Below are 17,124 nucleotides of genomic sequence, written 5' to 3'. Positions count from 1 at the left end.
TGCGGCTGGAACGGCCAGGAGTGAGTCTGATTTCTTCAACACAGTTCCAAACTTGGTGCATAAATCAAGCTTCATTCCATCTGCAGATTCCACATATCTCTGCATCTTAGAATTTGTTTTGCAGCCTTATATAATAGTGAATTTATGTTGGGGTCCTACAGAAATCTTGACAATAACCAGTGGCAACTGGCATACATGATATGTGTCTGTAGGGCAAACAAATAAAGCTGACTTTCAATGAGGTTTATGTAACATGAAGCATCCTCACACATTTTATCAATCTTATTTTCTTAATTTTTCATTCACCACAAGTGGCACAGCAATTTTTAAGTTTTCGTTTATGTTGATTTTTCAGGAGAGTGGTTCAATACTTCAATGTATTTTCTTCTGTGATATGAAAGCGTCGTAATTTTCTTGATTTATTTCAATCGTAAGAAAAATAATGCGTTAATTGTTTTGAAATCTTTTAACATGTCGTAGATGAGATGCTGATTATCTACATATAGGGAGCCAATGAGTATGTAGTCATTTTTAAAGTAATCATGTATACCAAACTCTTGGAGTTTGTATTAAACCGTACAAAGCTTCTGAAGCTTTATACTTTGTGCTTCAGGCCGTGACATGGTGTGACTTAGCAAATGTTGGTGACATGTAAAGTGGCTCAGCAAATGATCAAGAGTGCTCTAGATCCCTTGAAAATGAGTCGAAGATTGAAATCAAGACAAATGCAGCTGGATAATGCACAGCGGCCACTGGAACAAGCTTGTTATAAACTGTGGGATTTATTTACAGTTGTACTACGCCCTGCTTTTCTTTATAAATTACTTGCTGAAGAATGAAATGATTTTTGCTGTTCTGTGCTTATTGCTTTCGTATTTTCTTTGCAGAGGTGTAGTTCTTTTAATCTTGCATTTGTATTTTAACTGAACAAATTTCTCAGGATTGATGAGTTTGTGCATGTAGATTTTCCTTCTTCCCTGCTAGAGCTGTATGGAGTTTAAATGGTGAAACTAGGCATAGCCAAACAGCAAAAAACAGGGAATAGAAACTGAAAAATGCGCACGACTTTTTATTTCTTGATGGAAATCTAGAAAGCTCATACAACAGATGAAGTTGACTGCAGAAAGCAACTTATTAGTAGTCTAGAAAACAAGTTCCTTCCAGAGCCAAAGCATGATGCAAGATTTATTTGAAAACCATTAATAGTAAAGCTATGAAATGGATAATCTTGCAGTTGGAATGGCCATGAGGGGTTCTGATTTTTTCAACACAATTCCAAACTTCTCGGATAAATCAAGCTTCATTCCCTCTGGCAGATTCCACTTAAAATGATGCAATAGGTTAGCTAACACATGAAGTACCATTTTTTCTGCTAGAGGAATTCCAACGCAGACCCTCCTTCCCGAACCAAATGGAAGATAATTGAAATTGTTTCCTCGAAAATCACCTAATTCACCATCTTTTAGGAACCTGTCCGGTTGAAACTCCAGGGGGTTTTTCCAAGCCTCAGGATTCCTATGTATAGCCCACACATTAACATAAACTATTGACCCCTTGGGAATGGAATACCCAGACAAGTTGCAAGTTGTACTTGGGCTGTGCTGTAATAGGAGTGGCAATGGCGGATGCAACCGCAATGTTTCTTTAAGTATTGCATTTAAATAATGCAGCTTAACAGTATGAACTTCTTCTACAATGTTGTCATTGCCTACCACTTGCTCCAACTCTTTGCATGCTTTTCTCATTATCTCCGGATGCTGAAGCAGTTCTGCCATTGCCCACTCTACTGTGGTTGATGATGTATCCGTACTTCCGGAAATGACATCCTGTTTACAATTCAAATTCATAAGAAAAAAATCGGCATTAACTGTATTAGTATAATCTATGAAACAGAGGAATAGATAGATATTTACCACAAACAAAGCCTTAATTTGGTGTATGGATAAGGAAGATTGCTTCAAAAGAAACTGAAGAAAGTTCTTGCTCACTTTCCCATCTTTCTTTTCCTCTCCAGAGGCTAATTCATCTTTCATCCGACTGCCTATTGAGGACTCGAAAAGCTTATCGAACAGCAGCATATGCTTCTTTGCTTTTGATTCAACCCCTTGTACATCAAATCGAGCAAGTACGGGAAAAAGATCAGAAATGTTTGGTGCTCCTATCAAGTCGATAATTTCCCTCACTACATGCCTGATTTGAACATCACCGATGTCCCTATCCTTTCCACGAAGCGAAGTCCCCCATAACATTCTTGTGGTCGCATTTAGTGTAGTTAGGAACATTAGCTCACCTATATTAACTGGTGAACCGATTTTCCCGTACACTTCCTTTAACATTTCTTTCACTTCTTCCTGACGAATTGCATAACAAGCATCCAGGCCTGAGTTACTCATCATTTCTCTAACGAAAACTTTGCGCAACGTACGCCATTCAGGGCAGTTAGGGCTAAATGCTATGTCTATTGCGCCGTACGTGGCTTGAAATGCTGCGGCAGGTGGGTCACCGCGGTTGGAAAATATCGCATCATGTCCTTTCAAGACCTGTTTTGCAAATGGAGCTGAGCTTATCACAATGCAAACTTTTCTCCCCAGTTGAAGTTTGAAGATTGGACCGTAAATTTGAGACAGTTTTGCGAAGTAACTATGCAAATCAGGTTCAATAAATGGAAGATTTCCTACAAAGGGCAAGCCTCGAGGTCCTGGTGGCAGTGGCTGAATTCTTCTAGTTGATTTCTTAACCCACCATGCGTACCAAGAAACAGCAAATATTGCAGCTGCCAAAACGGTAGTGTGCTTATTGAGTAAATCCCACCACCGTGACCAGATTTCTAGGACTAACCCAAATAACCCGGAGAGAAACTTCGGAAACATGTTGATAACCGAAAACATAAAGCTTTGCAGAAAACCTGAAGAGGAAGCAATGTGCTAGTTAGTGCTAGATTATTGGTACAGACTACAAGCGGTGAATATATAGTCCTATTGGCTGTTCGGTGAGCAAGGTTTTGCAAATGTGGCTTGTTATCTTTGTAACACTTGGTGTACACGTCTGGTAAAGCGTAATTGTAAGCAAAGGCCGTGCCTTTGCTGTTTTTGGCTTCATATTGTGTGACTCTATGCGGCTATGTTTGTTGGCTATATATGCTCGCTTTGTTTTGATATGCATCAATCTTCAGCACTCTTTGAGATAATGATCCCCAAGCTGTAACTTGCCGCAGCAGCTAATCTGGTAGCGTCCATAATTTTGAAATTTGGATCTGATGGTTAGTCTTTTTTCAATTTACATGTAAGCCCATTTCTAACCGTTAAAAGCACACCTCTAGAATTAGAGTGTTTGCGGGTTAAAATGAGTGTTTCTTTTTGTGTGTAATCTTTATTCTATTGTATTTATGATTTCGAGATGTTACAAGTACGTAACATCACAGTACTTTTACTGATGTTACAACTGCATAACATCACAATATCAGTGAAAATAAATAGAACACATTTATTCATCCAATTTTACTTTTGTTAATTATTGATACAAAATCCAAAAAGATTTCGGAATTTTCTTTTTTTCATTGACTACATCCCACCTCCATGACCAGATTTCAAGAAATAATAAACCCGGCAGTAAACAAACTCATTGAGAAGTTCTAGTATCATGCTTGACAACAGTAGAATAAAGCTAGCTTGTAAAAGAAATGAAGTGGAAGCAATGTGATTATAGACTGCACAAGGTAAGCCAATCAGTGAGACAAGCAACTAAATGTTGCTGAACAAGTAATTAGTCATAAATGTCGAGTGCTAGCACATGGATTGGAGGGCTGGATTTGCCGAAATTTCTCTATTGTGGAGCAGAGATAACAAAATTATAATTTGCCAAATTCCTAATAGAAGTGAATAAATTGGCTAAAAGAGTACATTTGCCAACAGTATAAACTTGTTTTTTATCTGCATTTTGATCTTGTCCCAGTTGATCACTGTTTTTTCAGATTCGGTGTCAATTTCATTCACTTGTATTAGGAGTTTGGCCAATCAAGTTAAAAAATCTTGACAACTTCACTATTTTGGTGCATTCTTAAAGTTGCAAAATATCAATAATGGAAACTTCTGAATTTGTAAGAATATAAAAAAAATGAGAGAAATATTACATTAGGAAATGTATATCTGTTTATAGGACTATGAACGGACATATAACCTGCCAAGCTTTTGTAGGTATTAAACAACATGAAGAAAACGCATCTTTAGAAGAAGTTTGTTCTTATTAAATGACGCCGTTTGAGAGTTTCAGCAATGCCGGGCCAGATTGGTATTCTTGTTTTAATTGTATCGAAGGTAAAAAGGAAATTACCGAAGATTGATTTTAGTTTTACTTTGAAATCAGTACATTAATACCCTGCTATCATTAGGTAGGTTGCAAGACTATTCACATTTCTGTAGTTTTGCTTTAACTAATTTTTGAATTGAAAATATAGGAATTAACTCGGTAATCAGCCCAAACCCAAAGAATAAAATGAAAAATTACCCTTCTTTTTATTTCCATTTCAATCTTAAGTACTTTACTCATATATTGAGAACATCCCATCCCCAAGACGACTAAACCACCAACTTTGTTGTTGAGTTTTGACGCAATGATTGATACCAGGTGAACGAAACTTGTGATAAAAGAAAATCAACTGGAAGCAAAGTATTTAAATTAGACAGCATCTAAAATTTGCAGGATTAGTTAATTCTTACCTTAATTCAACAATATTAATGTGATCAATCAAAGTTGATTATTGCATTTCGAAAAATTGTTACTTCCAAAGTCGTGTTTCCTGAACCAATATCATGAAACCAGCAAAATGACTATATACCTGGTCTTTTCTGATTGAAGATAATCGAAATTTTTTCCTTGAAAAACACCAATTTCACCATCTTTCAGGAACCTGCCATATTGATAATCCTGAGGGTTTTTCCATACCCGAGGATTCTTTGTTGGACAAATAGCGTACAAACGGCTATTTTGAGGCATGATTTTAAGTGAGATTCACTTGGTAAGTTCTTTGGGTTTGTATATCTATAATCTCAAAATGATGCTTGATTGATTGAGAAATTGTCGCTCCGATTACACCCATGGAATTGAAAAAATTCAAGGAAGTACATTTATCCCACATGGGAAAGAGAGATAAAGCATAAAAAGCTTGTATTCAATTACTCAGGAATTGTGGATTGGGCACGGAGGTCCTCTAGCACGCACTCGCATTCTGGAATGTTTGTTTATAACAATCTTCATTATTTGGGTGAGCTTCCATATTATTTCTTAAATCAACAGTTCTTGCACTTCTTTATGTGACGTGAAATGCTGCTGCAAGCGGTTGGAAAATACCACATTCCATATTTAATTCTTTATGTGACGTGAAATGCTGCTGCAAGCGGTTGGAAAATATCACATTCCAGATTATTTCTGAAATTCAACAGTTCTGGCACTTCTTCATGTGACGTGAAAAAATTGAAAATGAGCTTATCACAATGCAAACTTTTCTACCAGTTAAAGTTTGAAGAGGCGACTGTTAACTTGACACAGTTTGCAACGTAAACATGTAACATCAGGTTGAATAAATGGAAGGTTTATTACCAAGGGCAAGCCTTGCGGTACTTGTGGCAATGGCTGAATTCTTCCAGTTGATTTCTTAATCCACAATGCCTACCGAGAAACAGCAAATATTGCAGCTACATCCCACCTCGGCAACCATATTCCATGACTAACGCAGTATACTCGTGAAGAAACTTTGCTAACATGTTTGATGACTATAAAGCTTGTAAAAAAACCTGAAGTGTAATCATAAAAACTAGGGGTGTTCAGAATTCAATTTGATCCGCTCAATCTTTCTGATCCGCAAAAATCCGATCCGTGGATTGGTGGATTAGATTGAATTAAAATTTTAAAATCCGCAATCGGTGGATTGGATATGGATTTATTTATGTAAATCCGCAAAAATCCACGAATCCGTAAAAAAAATATTTATTTAATTAAAAAATAAAACTTGTAAATGTGGCGTTACTACTTACTAATAAATAAATAAGTTAAAATGTAGTTACATTAACACTATACATATCTTATCCGATAATAATATATAATAAACATGATTAAATAGTTGAATAACTAAATAAACAAATATAGCTTTCTAAAATTTAATTTTAGTTAATTTTCATTTATTGATTTAAACAAATGAGATTTTTTCTTTTCACTGTGTTATATTTTAAGACTTTGAATGTATTATTCTATCTTTATTTAAACACTTAATTTATTTAAATCTTATTTAATTTTGAATTTGATCGGTAATAAGATTATTTTTATATAAGATTTTTTATTTAATTAGTTCGTACAATGAACATAATTAAAAAATTTTAATCCGCAAACTAATCAGCAAAAATAGTAGATTAAATATGAATTGGATCAAATCCGCATCCGATCCGCAGACATATAGATTAAATTTGGATTGAATTCGTCAATCCGTGGATTGGATTGGATTAAAAATTTACAATCCGTAAAATCATGGATCAGATATAGATTGATGTCCAACACTGTAAAATCCGATCCGCAAACACCCCTAGTAAAAACTACAAATACTGGTGTAATGTGTATTACTCGTATTTATGTTGTTCATGGACTGTTTGATTGGTGAAGGTACAAGCTTTTAGAATATGGTGGCTTATTATCTTCGTAAAACTTGGCTAGTTAGCATCATGTTGAAACGCTGCATTTTAAAATTTTTGTCAAAGTTTTATAACATTTCTTCTGTCAAAATAGCATTATGGCCTATCCCATTTTAACATAAGCAGTGCTACAATACCTGAAGGTAAGGGCGACTAGGGGTGTTTAGAATCCAATCCGATCCGCTCAATCCGTTTGATTCGCAAAAATCCGATCTATGGATTGGTGGATTGAATTTGATTAAAAATTTGAAAATCCGCAATCAGTGGATTTGATATGGATTTACTTTTGTAAATCGTCAAAAATCCGCAAATTTACAAAAAATAAAAAATATTTATTTATTTAATTAAAAAATAAAACTTGTAAATGTAACGTTACTATTTACTAATAATAAATAAATTAAAATATAGTTATATTCACACTATACATATCTTATCCAATAGTAATATATAATAAACTTAATTAAATAATTGAATAATTAAATAAACAAATATAGCTTTCTAAACAATTAATTTTTATAATTTTAGTTAATTTTCATGTATTGATTTAAACAAATGAGATTTTTTCTTTTTAATGTGTTATATTTTAAGACTTTAAATGTACTATTCTAATTTTATTTAAACACCTAATTTATTTAAATCTTATTCAATTTTAAATTTGATTGGTAGTAAAATTATTTTTATATTAGATTTTTTATCTAATTAGTTCGTAAAATGAGTATAATAAAAAAAATTTTAATCCGCAAACCAATTTGTAAAATAGTGAATTGGATATGAATTAGGTCAAATCCGCATCCGATCCGCAGACATATGGATTAGATTTAGATTAAATTGGATTGAAAATTTACAATCCTCAAAATTATGAATCGGATATGGATTGATGTGCAATCCGCAAAATCCAATCAACAAACACCCCTAGGGGCGGAGCTAGAAAAAAATTCTTGGGTGGGCTAAATTTTTTCCAAGTATTATCGCAATTAAAAATATAAAACTTAATGAAAATTTCATTAATATATAAGAAAATACATCAAATCCCAAAACAATTCAATTAAAATTAAATACTGAAATACAAGTATGCAACCCAAGAGGGGGGGTGAATTGGATTTTTAAAATCTATCCTAACAAATCCACACAACAAGCAATCTAATGTTTTAACAATAATTGAAAATAATAAGTTCAATAATAGCACAATAATTAAAGAGTAAGGGAGAAGAGAAACAAACACATGAATTTTTTACGTGGTTCGGCAATCCCCGCCTACGTCCACGCCTCCAAGCGATCCAAACTCGAGAATTTCACTATCCAAGCCTTTCCAAGGCTTCAACAATTACAATTGACTTCGAGGTGTCAATAAACCTTTACAACAAAAAGATTATCTCCCAATCTCTTCACTCAAGTGTCTCACACACTCAAATTCTTACAAATGAGATGAACAAATGATGATTACAATGAAATTCACTCAATGAGTAGATATACAATGATGAAGAACAAGAAAAGATTCAATGTTTGTATTTCGCAAGTTTGAACACTCAAGATATCACGTGTGCCTTTTGTTTTTGCTTGTTTTAGAGCTTCAAAATGAGTTGGCTTTGAGTTCTTATAGCTTGAGCTCGAAAACTAGCCGTTACTCACATTCTGGGCTATCCGGTTTGCCGTTTAATGGAATCCGGTAAATCGGATTTATGTTACTGTTAAGGCAAAATTCAAAATTTTGCCTAACCGGCTTGCCGGATTCGGAATCCGGTAAGCCGTTTTCGTTCTGATGCTTACTGCCCGAATTCGGCCTGCCGTTTATCAGTATCCGGTAAGCTGCTTGCTACAGTAACCTACTACAGTGAAATTTTTCCCATATTTTCAGTTTGACCCCAAAACTTTATAAAAACTGTAGTATGGCCCAAAACATTATGAAACTTTACAAATAAATCCAATTTCAGAATTTTTAAATAATGCTTCGATAATCCCAAAACTTTTTGAAATTATGACTTTACCTAAACTTTGTGAAATTATATAATGACCCCAAAAACATTTAAATAATTTCAAATAAGTCTAAATCCGAAAACTTTAAAAACATTATCAAAGCTTTTAAAATACATGTGGTTTGTTATCATCAAAATCAATATTTATAGCCATATAGGCTAACAATTACTATTTAATTTGTGCCTTTCTATATTTTCGAGCATTATGCATATATAAACAGGAAAACCCAACAAACCAGGCCATTTGATTCAGCTCCTGCATTTCCTCTTTTTCTTTAATGGAAATAACTATCTCTAATCTATGATCTATCAATAATCTATTTAAAAATTTAATTGCTAGAATTCAATAATTTAATCTTACACAATAAAATTAGAAGAAGAGCTAACTATAAGTCTTTACTACCTTACAATTTATAAATATATTGTAAATGATTAAATAAAAAATAAATTTATTATATATTCTTACCAAGAGAAGACGAATAGCTGAAGATAGGGGGGAAACCAGAAAAACTTTTCTAGGTGGGCTGAATTTTTTTCCGAGTCCAAATATTATCGCAATTACAAATATAAATCTTAAAAAAATATCATTAATACATAAGAAAATACATCAAATCCAAAAAATAATTCAAATTATAATTAAGTATTATTTAAGTTATGCCTTGCGATACTTTTGAGAATTAAATTCATCTATCATCGAATGTAAATCGATAGTGTCTACAAATTCTCTTTTTATGTAGATAACCATACAACATGGTATAAAGTCCTTCTTCATCTTATTTTGAAGTGGTGTCTTCATAAGTTTTATAGCTGAAAACGCTTGCTCGGTTGTTGCAATCGAAGCATGAAGAATCAACACTAAACGATATTAATTTGTATATCAAAAAGTAAATTTGATACTTTCTTCTCTCAACTAATTGTCGACATAATTCAGAAAGTGAAGAAATATACTAAACTCAACAAGACGAAGCACATTAATCTGAAAACATAATAAATAAGCTTCTTTTTCTCAAAGAATGTTTTTAAGTGCCATAGTTGCAAGCCAGCAATGGCCAGGGACGGAGCCAGCATGGGACGAGGTGGGGCACAGGCCCCAGCTGGCTTTTAAATTTTTTTTTATAATTATATTAAAAAATTGTATTTTATTTGTTATTTATGAAAAATACCCCACATGAATTGTAAAATTTGAAATTGACTCCAATAATTTTAAAATATTCATATTGTCCCTAGTTTAAATTTCTAGTTATAAATAATTTAATTAGTTATTAAAATTTCATGAAAATTGATTAAAGACACGGGAACAAATATTAAAATAAAAAACAATCATAACAAAATGTTAGTATAATGGTTAATGGACCAATCTTTAATCTTTTTATTTTTTATTCAAGTAAAATCAATTATTTAGTCTTTCAACATTGAACCATAAGTTGTAAGTCTACCTAATTTTAATTTTTAATTTTCGAATTAATCTTTTGTCTAGTTTTAAAATTTTTAATTTTATCATGCATTTCATATTTGTTCTGTGTGTTGCAATATATGAATATTTTTGTTATTATTAAAAGATTTTAAGAGTAAATTAAGTAATAACCTAATCTTGTCTATTGAAAAATATATGTTTGCTTATATTGATAATGTATTATTTTCAACTCATAAAATTCTATTGAGGAGTTTTCATGGAGAACCATTGTAATAAGTAAATTTATTATCAATTAATTTTATAGTTGTAATGTTATATATTGCTAGCTAAATTTTTGAAATGTATTATATTTTAAATAGGGTTTCAATTATATGCATACAGACGCACTCTATACGGAGTACAATTGTACATGTAGCAAGCTCCCATTTGGAGTTTATGGGGCTCACAATACAGTTTCCCAAATGAGGACATATCACACGAGCAATCACGCATTCGAGTCATGTTTGATTTTAAATGTGCCCCGTCTCGATCAAAATCCTGGCTACGTCCCTGGCAACGGCAATGCATTATGCACATAAATTGAGAAAACCCACTAAACCATGTCATTTGGTTTAGCTCCTGACATTTCTTCTTCTCTTTTATGGTGATAACTATCTCTAATCTATGATCTATCAATAATCAATTTAAAAATTTGATTATTAGAATTTAATTATATGACCTAGCAATAATTTAATCTTACACAATAAAAATAGAACAAGAACTAACTAAAGAATATGACTTTTAGTCTTTACTACCTTACAATTAATAAATATATTGTAAATGATTAAATAATAAAAAAATCTGTTATATATTCTTACCAAAAAAAAGATAAATAACTAAAGAAGAAGCAGAGCACGTCAGCATGAAAAAGCCGAGAAACAAAGAGAGCCCTTTTTGGAAGAATAAAGTAAATGCTCTTTTTATTTATTTATTTATATAAATGATAAAATTGTAAATTAATAGATAATAAAATTGTAAATAAAAGTATAAAATAATGATAATTTTATAAAATTTGCACAATGGTGTTTTTATAAATTCTTCAAAATTTTGGATGGGCTGTACAAGTAGCTCCGCCCTGAGTCGAACCCACGAATGGGTCCCGCTTTGGTGGGACGAACCTATTTAAATTTCTCAGCGCAAATAGCACTCGGCCACTCGCAACTCGCAAGAGGTGCAGAGGTCATACCGTCATAGTAAAAAGACGGCTTTAGCCATCACAAATCCATAAATTTCATTCACACAACCTCTTTTGTCTGTTTATGAGTGGAAATTCCACCTTAATCACAATAGAATGGGAGTTTTTACGCAACTTTTTTTTTAAAATTTTAGATGTTCCTAAGAAATTGTAAATACCATAAAGATAAAAACACTTGTACAATAAACAGAAAAGCGAAGGTGGAGTACCTGTTCCAAGCAAGTGAATCAAATAACATATAATGTGTCATCTTTTTGGTGGATAATGGTTTTATTTTAATTTTTTTATTACATTATATAGATATAGAATGAAAATACTAGTATTAGTTGATGGTCTACTTTAAAGATACTATTAATTCCCTTTCTTACCTCTTGAAATTGAATAAAAAGGGGTTCTATTTTAACTGTAGTTTGATTGCATATAAATCAAATGATTCGCAGACCCCATAAAGTAAGGGAAATATTTGTTCATCTTTATCTTTTCCTTGTATCTTTGGCTCAAACAGCTAAGAAAATTAGCATTAAAATATAGAGAACATTTAGCCAGGAAATATATTGATGTTTAAGCTTTCAATTATTTGTTAGTATAATGTCCATAAAGGTCAGCAAAGATGGCTTAGCTGGTGTTATACTTAATTTATGCAATCCTCCCCTGCAATAATGGATGAGAAAGAAAAGAAAAGTTCGATTGTCTTCTTATAAGTATAATGCCAGCTAAACCATCTTTGCTGACAGTTATTGAAAGCAACCCCAGCAGAGTTCATTGTAATGGTGAAGTACTCTGTTCCGTTGTTGAAAGCAACCCTAGCAGTGCTCAAAGTAATGATGAAGTACTCTGTTCAATTATCACCTTCATTTCAAGTATTCAACCCTCTGCAATAATGGATAAGAAAGAAAAGAAAAGAAAAGTTGAATTGTCTTCTTTTAGGACTCTAAAACAGTTGCAAGTGCCACAACTTTTGTCTTTTTTTATGTGTTAAATTTCATTTGATCCCTTACTTTCTTTTTTATTTTTAACTATAATTTTATTTTTCCTCTCTCATTCTTTCCCTCTACTCCATAGGTGGCCCAATTTTTTTCCATTTTCAAATCATTAATCAACAAATTAAAATCAACAAGATTCAACTTGACATTATTATTATTACTATTTGCTTAATTGTTATTTTAATTAAAATAACCTAATGAATCAAAAAATATAGGGAAATTATCATTTGTATACCCTTAGTTTACTCCATTATTAAAAATACTACAACACTTTGAGGGTGTCTCAATCGTTCACCCTAAGTTGATAAAATATATCAGCTGACCACCAAACCGTTAGTTACCATTTAAGTATGATGACGTCAGAAGGGTAATTTAGTTTTTTCATATGATACAAGTGATACAAAAAGAATTTAAGGGTATATAAGTGATAATTTTCAAGGGTAAAATCGTCAATTCACTATAATTCCGTTAACTTTCAAACGGCAACTAACGGTTTGGTGGTCAGCTGATATATTTTGTCAACTAAGGGTGGATGATTGATACACCCTCAAAGTATTATAGTATTTTTGATAACAGAGTAAATATAGGGTATACGAATGATAATTTTCCAAAAATATAAACCATAAGCTATTAATGATTAGCCTGAAGGAGTCCACAAGCAAGCATTGAGTTTGGGCTTTAGCCAAATTTTAGAATTTTTTTTAACATTTTAATTAAGTTAGAAAATAAAAACAATTTGGTATAATTAGGATTCCATCGGGATCCCAATTGAAGTCCTGACTAGTCCTGAGTTTTAATGACAATAATTTTAATCTCAAATTCCTATTTGTTTTAATTACTTTTAAGTCATATATTGTATCATATATCATTTGGTATGGGATTTGGGATTCAATTTTTTCTCCCAACTTTAATTGGCAAAAGAGTTTTAATTAGTTGTTTGACAATGTTATGTTAATTAACAAAGTTATAATAATCTACAATGTATAACTTAGGAATAACAAAGCTCCTAGTATTTAACTTGTTTGGGTGTATAGGCTTATTGAATTAATTCATATCAATATAATTTAATTAGAATCGAAGTATCATAATTATGAATTTTATTCTTCTACTCTTTTGCAAATGTTAATATGTTAAACATATTCTTACTATTTTGAATATTAAACATTGACATACTAACACAACATCATAAAAAATAGTAGTAATTGGAAAATTTCACTACAATTTGGGTTGAAAATTAAATTAATAATCTGGAATTACATTTTTTTATTATTTTACATTGAAGTTCCAGCCTCCAGGTACTAAACCAAATTACTGATTTAGGCTAATGAAAGGAGTAATTGGTTAATGCTTTTCTAACTTGAACTGACAATATCTATTATTTCATTCTATGATTATTTTTTTATTCTTCCTTTTAATTACTTCCGGTTCTAGTTCATGGTACATGAGATGGATAAGATGAAGAAATTGGAATGATTTTTGAATTAATTTTAATTTTATTCAAAAATTAAATTTACTTTTTTTTATTTGGTATTTTTAACAATGATTATGTTAATGAAAATTTTCCTAATTTTAATTGTCTAATTATTTATTATTTTGAGACAATTCGGACTTATGCATTAAAAGTTGTAACTCTTTATTGTTTTTGAATTTTCAAAAAAGTAGGGACCATAATATTAATTACCCAATAGACATATCCTTACCATGGGCGCTGCTTTTTCATTAAATCGGACGGTGAAGAGCTGAAGTTACAAAAAGACAAAAATTGTGGTACGTGTCCTCCTTTTAAGTATAATGCCAGCTGAACCATCTTTGCTGTCCACTTCACCTTCCTTTTTCTTCATACTTCTTTTTTTTTTTTAACTCACGCCCGGCCCCTCCACTTTCCTTTCTCTTCTCCTTTAGCTTCTCGCGCCTGGTCCCTCCACCTTCCCTCTTCTCTCCTTTTTATCCACCAAACACTAGTCTACCAAAATTCTAGTATTGAAAGTAAACGATCGTGGAAATTATAAAGTTTGGAGTGACCTCGAGGTGAGCAAATCCCATAAAGCCTTTTTAAAGGCCTTCTTGATTAGTCCAAAAGGCTTGTTCGAGGGTTCTTGCGCCTTCTTCTCTGTACGCCCCTGGCACATCTCCGGCTTTCTTTGGTCCTTTCGCTTTTTCATGCGTCAGCTCGGGATTGCCGAAATTAATCTCGCCATGGGCAAGAAATTTGAGCAAGTCTCAGGTTTTATACTTCACCTCTAGGAGGTTTTGAGCTTTTGAAACTTTGCATGCCCTCAAATACATTGTTTTCCTGCTCGTCTAATCATGATCGTTAGTGGGTTGGCTTAATTTAAGTCTCTTCACAAGATCCCTGCTTGAACATCCTCGAAGAGTTATCTGCTTGCGTCTTCGTAACTTAGGAAAGTCACCTCGCGAATACAGGTTAGACTTACACCGAGGAGACTTCATGCATTTTCCCATATTATATATATCGAAGGGAGCACGATTTTGTGTGGAAGAAATATTTAGCCGTGCTCTCTTTATTTTGTCCTTAAGCTATTAACAACGAATTGTCCTCCTTTTTATTGAAACAAGTCCATCGCTTCCACTTCATTTGTTTCACAGGCTTCACTCTCCTCCACAAGTGTCAAACATGTTATCAAAACTGTTCCATAGTTTCGTTGGTCTGTCCTTTGAATTCAAGGAGCACACAATCACCAGCTGCGGAGTGGTATCAATTCTTTTGGCAGCAACATTTGCCATTTCTTGCTATGCATGGTTCATTAAGAAACCAACTAGGAGCACACCTCCACTGCCACCAGGTCCGCGAGCCCTGCCCTTAGTCGGAAACATTCTTTCCGTTGAACCAAATTTGCATCGTTACTTTGCCAAATTGTCCCAAATTTACGGTCCAATCTTCAAATTTTATCTGGGTAGAAAATTGTGCATTGTGATCGGCTCACCTTCACTTGCCAAACAAGTCCTCAAAGAGCATGATGTGGTATTTGCCAACCGTGATCCATCTGCAGCTGCATCAGTTCTAACATACGGAGGGAAGTCTATAGGTGCGAGTCCTGAATGGCCCAAGTTGCGTCAAGTTCTTGTTCGTGAAACTATGAGTAACACGAGCCTTAATTCTTCTTCTGCGATTCGTAGACAAGCAGTTTTAAGATCAATGAAGGATGTCAGTGGACGGGTTGGTTCACCTATTAAAGTAGGTGAGCTGATGTTCTTAACTTCGCTAGATGTAGCAACAAGAATGTTATGGGGGGCTTCACTGCGCGGAGAGGATTGGGACGCTGTCGCGATTCAATTTAGGGAAGTACTCGAGGAGATGTTTCAAGTGTTGGGTTCGGGAAACATTTCCGATCTTTTTCCTCTTCTTACTCGCTTCGACTTACAGGGACTTGAATCCAATGCAAAAAAGCTTACAGTTCGATTGGATAAGATTTTCGAGTCATTATTGAGACCTGGTCAGAGTGGACAGGACAGGAATGAGGGGAAGTCGAGCAAAGATTTTCTGCAAATCTTGTTGGAGCTTCAGCAACAAGGAGATTATTCCTTATCCATGGACCAAATTAAGGCCTTGTTTATGGTAAAAATCTTATCAACTTGCTTTGAACTATTTTAAGCGTTTTCATTTTTTGAATTTGAATTGAATTGTCAACACTCAACAGGATGTTGCTGTTGGAAGTACGGATACAACATCAATCACTGTAGAGTGGGCGATGTCAGAGCTGCTGCAGAAACCGGAGGTAATGAGAAAAGCCCGCAACGAACTGGAGCAAGTGGTGGCACCTGACAGTGTTGTGGAAGAGTTTCATCTTGCCAAATTGCCTTACTTGGAAGCAATTGTAAAAGAGACATTAAGATTGCATCCACCCGCGCCGCTTCTAACCTCGCGAAGGCCTAGTGCAACAAGCAACTTGTCTGGGTATACAATTCCCAAGGGCTCAACAATATTCATCAACGCGTGGGCGATACAGAGGAATCCTGAGGTATGGGAAAATCCCCAAGATTTTCAACCTGATAGGTTCTTGGAAGATGTCAAAATAGGTGATTTTCGAGGAAACAATTTCAATTATCTTCCATTTGGTTCCGGGAGGAGGATTTGTCCTGGAATTCCTCTAGCAGAGAAGATTGTCCCTCATGTATTAGCCAACCTATTGCATCTTTTTGAGTGGAGTTTGCCTGAGGGAACAAAGTTTGATCTTTCCGATAAGCTTTTAATGGCACTGAAAAAGTCGGAGCCACTTGTGGTCATCCCAACTCCAAGATCACTCTCTGCTTTAGAGCATTGCAATTAATCACTGTTGTTTTAGATTTCAAACACGTATTGTGCCATATTCTTGCTTTTGTACTGGAAGAAAGCAAAAACTTTGTTTTATAGACCGCTAATAATTTGCTTTCTACCATAAACGACGTTTGTTGTGCTTGTATATGATTTCAAGATTTAATGTACTCTTATGTTATTGTGGCTTTGCCTTTCACCATTCTTCATGAAGCCGTAATAGGGACATCTACGCGTGAGCAGGACAAGCTCATCAAATCTGAAAGATTTGTTTTGTCTGGTAACCTCAAACCAAGAATTTTCTTAAACCAAAATTGCTTTGAGGTGTCTGCTTGGCTATTTTAGGTTTTGATCTTCCTCCCCGCCCCACTTATGTAGTATAAGTCCGTTATATGGTTATGAAGTTTATTAATAGTGTTCAAACCTCTACTTTCACGCGTTATTAATACTTCATTACTATCACTTCATACTAAATAACCTAAAAGACAGAGATGTAGGATCAATTGACTGGCTCAAAATACAAAGATACAGGGATCAAAATAATGTAACTTGCATTCATCCAAGAGTTGC

General features: G+C 33.6%; 2 protein-coding genes across 2 annotated transcripts; one reads left to right on the top strand and one right to left on the bottom strand.

Annotated features, from left to right (window-relative positions):
• Positions 1-1,042: 1,042 nt before the first annotated feature.
• Positions 1,043-3,080, bottom strand: LOC102621104 (7-ethoxycoumarin O-deethylase-like). The gene is made up of 2 exons (XM_006495087.4): positions 1,914-3,080; positions 1,043-1,826 (listed from the first exon to the last, which is right to left on the bottom strand). Exons 1-2 carry the CDS (start codon positions 2,886-2,888, stop codon positions 1,212-1,214), a joined length of 1,590 nt encoding a protein of 529 aa, XP_006495150.2. The 5' UTR covers positions 2,889-3,080; the 3' UTR covers positions 1,043-1,211.
• Positions 3,081-14,129: 11,049 nt separating this feature from the next.
• Positions 14,130-16,753, top strand: LOC102620631 (carnosic acid synthase-like). The gene is made up of 3 exons (XM_006495086.4): positions 14,130-14,705; positions 14,889-15,858; positions 15,941-16,753. The coding sequence occupies exons 2-3, from the start codon at positions 14,917-14,919 to the stop codon at positions 16,568-16,570; spliced, it is 1,572 nt and encodes a 523-aa protein (XP_006495149.2). The 5' UTR covers positions 14,130-14,705; positions 14,889-14,916; the 3' UTR covers positions 16,571-16,753.
• Positions 16,754-17,124: the final 371 nt, after the last annotated feature.

This window comes from Citrus sinensis, chromosome 9 (genome assembly GCF_022201045.2).
Source record: "Citrus sinensis cultivar Valencia sweet orange chromosome 9, DVS_A1.0, whole genome shotgun sequence".
Taxonomy (NCBI): domain Eukaryota; kingdom Viridiplantae; phylum Streptophyta; class Magnoliopsida; order Sapindales; family Rutaceae; genus Citrus; species Citrus sinensis.
Note: the sequence above shows the minus strand (reverse complement) of the source record. Positions and strands in the feature narration are given on the sequence as shown.

Excerpts from the sequence above, each read along its gene's own strand:
- LOC102620631 (XM_006495086.4), top strand. The coding sequence starts at position 14,917 with ATGTTATCAAAACTGTTCCATAGTTTCGTTGGTCTGTCCTTTGAATTC. Across the intron at positions 15,859-15,940 it reads AAATTAAGGCCTTGTTTATG|GATGTTGCTGTTGGAAGTAC; the intron begins GTAAAAATCTTA and ends AACACTCAACAG.
- LOC102621104 (XM_006495087.4), bottom strand. The coding sequence starts at position 2,888 with ATGTTTTCGGTTATCAACATGTTTCCGAAGTTTCTCTCCGGGTTATTT. Across the intron at positions 1,827-1,913 it reads AAATTAAGGCTTTGTTTGTG|GATGTCATTTCCGGAAGTAC; the intron begins GTAAATATCTAT and ends AATTGTAAACAG.